Genomic DNA, 3,858 nt, shown 5'->3' on the forward strand with positions numbered 1-3,858 from the left:
CCCCCTCCCTCATGAGCCCTTGATAGTTTATAAATTGGTATTTTGTCATATCTTGCCCTGTCTGACGTCTTCCTTCACCCACTTTTCTGTTGTCCATCCCCCAGGGAGGAGGTCACATATAGTTCCTTGTAATCGGTTCCCTCTTTGCTACCTACTCTCCCTCTACCCTCCCTGGCCATTGTTTCCTTAAGGAACCTTGGTGACATAGTCGGCTTCTCGTTGAGCTGCTAACCACAAGGTCAGTGGTCCGACCCCACTGGCTGCTCCAGGGGAGCAAGAGGAGCCGTCTGCTCCCATAAAGATGTGAACATCTCAGGAACGCAGAGGGGGCAGTTTTACTCAGCCTTGTCGGGTCGCTGTGAATGGGTGTTGACTAGATGGCAGTGGGTTGGGTTGGGTTGGGTTGGTTTGTAATATCTTCAGCTCCCAATGGTACCTGGCTACAGGGTAGGTGATGAAATATGTTGACGGAGTGAATGATGGACAATTTGTTATTCCCTAGGCTCAGAACCGGAAGGTCCCACCCAGCAGTCCTTTCCAGCTCCCTCCTTCAGGGTCTGGCCTCCCGGCAGAATCGAAGAACCCCACGCACCCAGGAGGGATACCATCCAGGCAAGACCCAGGATCCGAGAACCACGCAGAGGAGCTACACTACGCAGCTGTCCGGTTCCCAGGACTCAGACCGTGGGAGGCCCAGGAGCCCACGGACAGGAACACTGAGTATGCGGAGGTCACATTCCGCCGAGGCTCTGCTGGGCTCTAGGGCTGGGGATCCGGGCTGCCACCGAGGAAGGGAGAGAGACAAAGAGGGCATTGGAAATGCAGTGCCAAGTCTCTTGCTCTGACCCTCCAAGGATGGGCCTTCTCATCCCAAGCATTTGGAATAGCCGATCTTTCCATCTGGAGCAGCCTTGCTCTGGAAAGCAAGAGAGAGACCCTCTTCAGAAACACGTAGGTGTTCTCCTTGCTGACCCACTCAGGGTCTCACAGACTCAAAGGTGGAAGGGGCTTGAAAGATGATCAGGGGAGCACCCGGACAGCCAGGCCCACCGGCCCAGCCTGGTGCACTGACAAAGTTTGTACAGCCTGCTAGAGATGGTTGCAGAGAAATGTCAAAAACCAAAAGGACTGTGTTTCAGGATACATGACTCTTGGATGACATTTTCACTCGCTTGCCCATGAATAAAGTTATTAGAACCCAAGTCTATGCAACTGTTTATGTATTATCTACCTATGGCTGCTCTAAAGAGCCCTGGTGATGTAACGGCTGACAAGTGGGGCTGCTAATGGCCAGGTTAGCAGTTCAGAGTCACCAGCTGTTCCACAGGAGAAAGACGAGGCTCTCTGCTCCCATCAAGAGTTACAGTCTAGGAAACCCACAGGGGCGGTTCTACCCTAGCCTTTGGGTCACTGTGGAATCAACTCAATGGCATTGAGGTTTTTTTTGGTTTTGTTTTGTTTTTTAATGGTTGTTTTAATAAGCCCAGGTGGTACAGTGTTTGTTGGGCTGCCCACGGTAAGGTCAGTAGTTCAAAGCTACCAGCAGCTCAGTGGGAGAAAGTGGAGGCTTCCTAGTCTGTAAAGGGTTACAGTCTCCTGGTGAGACAGATGAGGAGGTCTCCTTCCATGAAGATCTACCACCTCAGACACCCTGCAGAAGAATTCCACTCCGTCCTATAAGGTTGCTACCAATTGGAATTGATTCAACTGGGGGTGGGGGGTTGGGGGTTGGATGGTCGCTTGGGGTCCCTGGATGTGGCAAATGCTTGGCGGCGGCCAGAAGAAAGGCCTGGTCATCCTCTTCTGTCAAGAGAAGAGTCCAGAGAAACCTCATGCCGCCCGCTCTGTTCTACTCTGTAAGGCACCAGGTGGACACACATCGGAATCAACAGCAACGGTTTGGGGATTTTGTGTGTGTTGGGGGCCGGGCAGTCTGTGTTCCCCCTACAGTGGTTGGGTTGAGTCACTGGCCTGCCAAGCATGAAATATTTACCACCTGGTACTTTACAGAGAAAACGTTGCCAAGCCCTGCCTGACGGAAATGAAGTGGAACCGCCCAAGTGATGGCGGAGAGGAAAGAGAGGCAGAGGTCTAGAAAGAGCTAAGGGGTTCACCAAGAGGCAGAGAACTAGCTGGCTGACGAGGAGGCTGGTCCAGAAGAAGATCCCATGAGGTTGGAGGCTCATGCAGTGTTGGGACCCTGGGCTAAGCTGGACCCACGGGAGCAGGGGGTGCCGAGGGGAGAGACCAAAACCAAACGATTGCTGCTGAGCCGATTCTAACTCTTAGCCCCCCTGTAGGATAGAGTAGACTAGACCTGTCCCCAGAGGGTTTCAGAGACAATCTTTACAGGAGCAGACAGCCACGATACACGCCACCCCCAGCCCCGGCTTCCACTGTCCTTCTGACAGACAAACAAACTCACTGCCATGGATTCAGTTCAGACTCATAGGGACCCTACAGGGAAGGGGAGAACCAGACCCCGTGGGAAACGAACATGGAGGGAAATAGGATTGGGACTAGATACCCTAACTTCTCACAGAGGGAATCCGGAAAGCTGGTATTCCACGGTAGGAAAGCCTCCACTTCGGTCAGTTAGAGGTAAAGTCCAAGTACATGATCCTGCTTTAAATATCATTCCCACAGACTCTCCCCGAACAGCTGTGCTGCCTTAAAGTGAGCACGGGGTTGATTTATCTCCCTATGGAAGCAGACATCCTTTTCTCTCTTCCTGCCGTGTCACCCAACCCCCCTCATACCTTCCCCCAATGCAGGTATTAGGTTTCCTCACCTGTGAGCCCAGGGACCTTCCTGTCAATTCCACCCACCTTATGCTATAACTACTGAATATGCATGTGTTATGGCTACCTATAAATGTCCCAAGCTAGTAAAGACGTTCTCTCTTCTCCCAGTTCCACGTGGACCGTCCAGAGGGGCTGAGGTGAGCATGCGACCATAAAACCTGTCTGACTCCTTTATTTCATCCTCTCTCCTATCTTTCCCATTTTCTATGACTTTACTATAATCTTTATGTATTATAACCTTACAATTGTGCCTATTGGCCCTTCAGTTGTTAGAGGCTGGTTTCCTCTGATAAAACCCCTCCGGGGTTTTGAGATTGTAACTCTTTATGGGAGCAGGCTGCCTCACCTTTCTCCTTAGAAGCCATTGGTGGTTTTAAACATCTTACCTTGTGGTTAGCAACCGAACGCATAACCATTATGCTTCGAAAAACCAAACTCTCTGCCATCAAATCGATGCCATCTCAGAGCGACCCTATAGGACAGGGCAAGACTGCCCTTGTGGGCTTCTAAGACTGTAACTCTTTACCGGATGTGTTAGGCTGGGTTGACGAGAGAGACAAATCCAGTGACACTCATAATATATATGTGTAAGAGAGAGTGTTATATTAAGAAGTAATAATACATCAAGCAAAAATCGCTGCCCAGTGCAGACCAAGTCCACAAGTCTGATCCTAGTCCCTAAGGCTGATACTAGTCCAAAGTCCCTCTTCAGACTCCTGCAGCCACATGCAATGATGCAGAATGCAGGAAGATCACCGGCTGGTGGGTGCAGAGTCCTGTGGATCCAAGGGTGGTGGTGACATCACAAGACTGGCAGCTCCCAGTGTGGCTCTTCAACAGGAAGGTAAAGGCAGAGAGGGATCAGAGCGGGGGTGGGGGGAACAGTCTCCAGCAAGTTATTTATCTTGTCGTGCCTCCAAATGAGGTCATCAAGCTGCAACCTGATTGACAGGCTAAACTCCACCACTCCACTTTATCAAGTTGTAACCCTCGCACCAGGTGTAGAAAGCCTTGGCTTTCTCCCTTGGAGAGGTTGGTGGTTTTGAACAGCTGA

At 51.1% G+C, this 3,858-nt stretch overlaps 1 protein-coding gene across 2 annotated transcripts in view; it reads left to right on the top strand.

Moving 5' to 3' along the window:
- Window positions 1–1,202, top strand: part of LOC101646288 (sialic acid-binding Ig-like lectin 10) — an 8,823-nt gene extending 7,621 nt beyond the window's left edge. For both annotated transcript variants that reach the window (XM_013006703.2, XM_045292746.1), the window contains one exon: window positions 503–1,202. In XM_013006703.2, coding sequence (XP_012862157.1) covers window positions 503–763 — 261 coding nt within the window. In that variant the 3' untranslated portion in view covers window positions 764–1,202. The remainder of the gene's footprint in view (window positions 1–502) is intronic.
- Window positions 1,203–3,858: the final 2,656 nt, after the last annotated feature.

This window comes from Echinops telfairi, unplaced genomic scaffold (genome assembly GCF_000313985.2).
Source record: "Echinops telfairi isolate 266 unplaced genomic scaffold, ASM31398v2 ScPeMD7_655;HRSCAF=1070, whole genome shotgun sequence".
Classification (NCBI taxonomy): domain Eukaryota; kingdom Metazoa; phylum Chordata; class Mammalia; order Afrosoricida; family Tenrecidae; genus Echinops; species Echinops telfairi.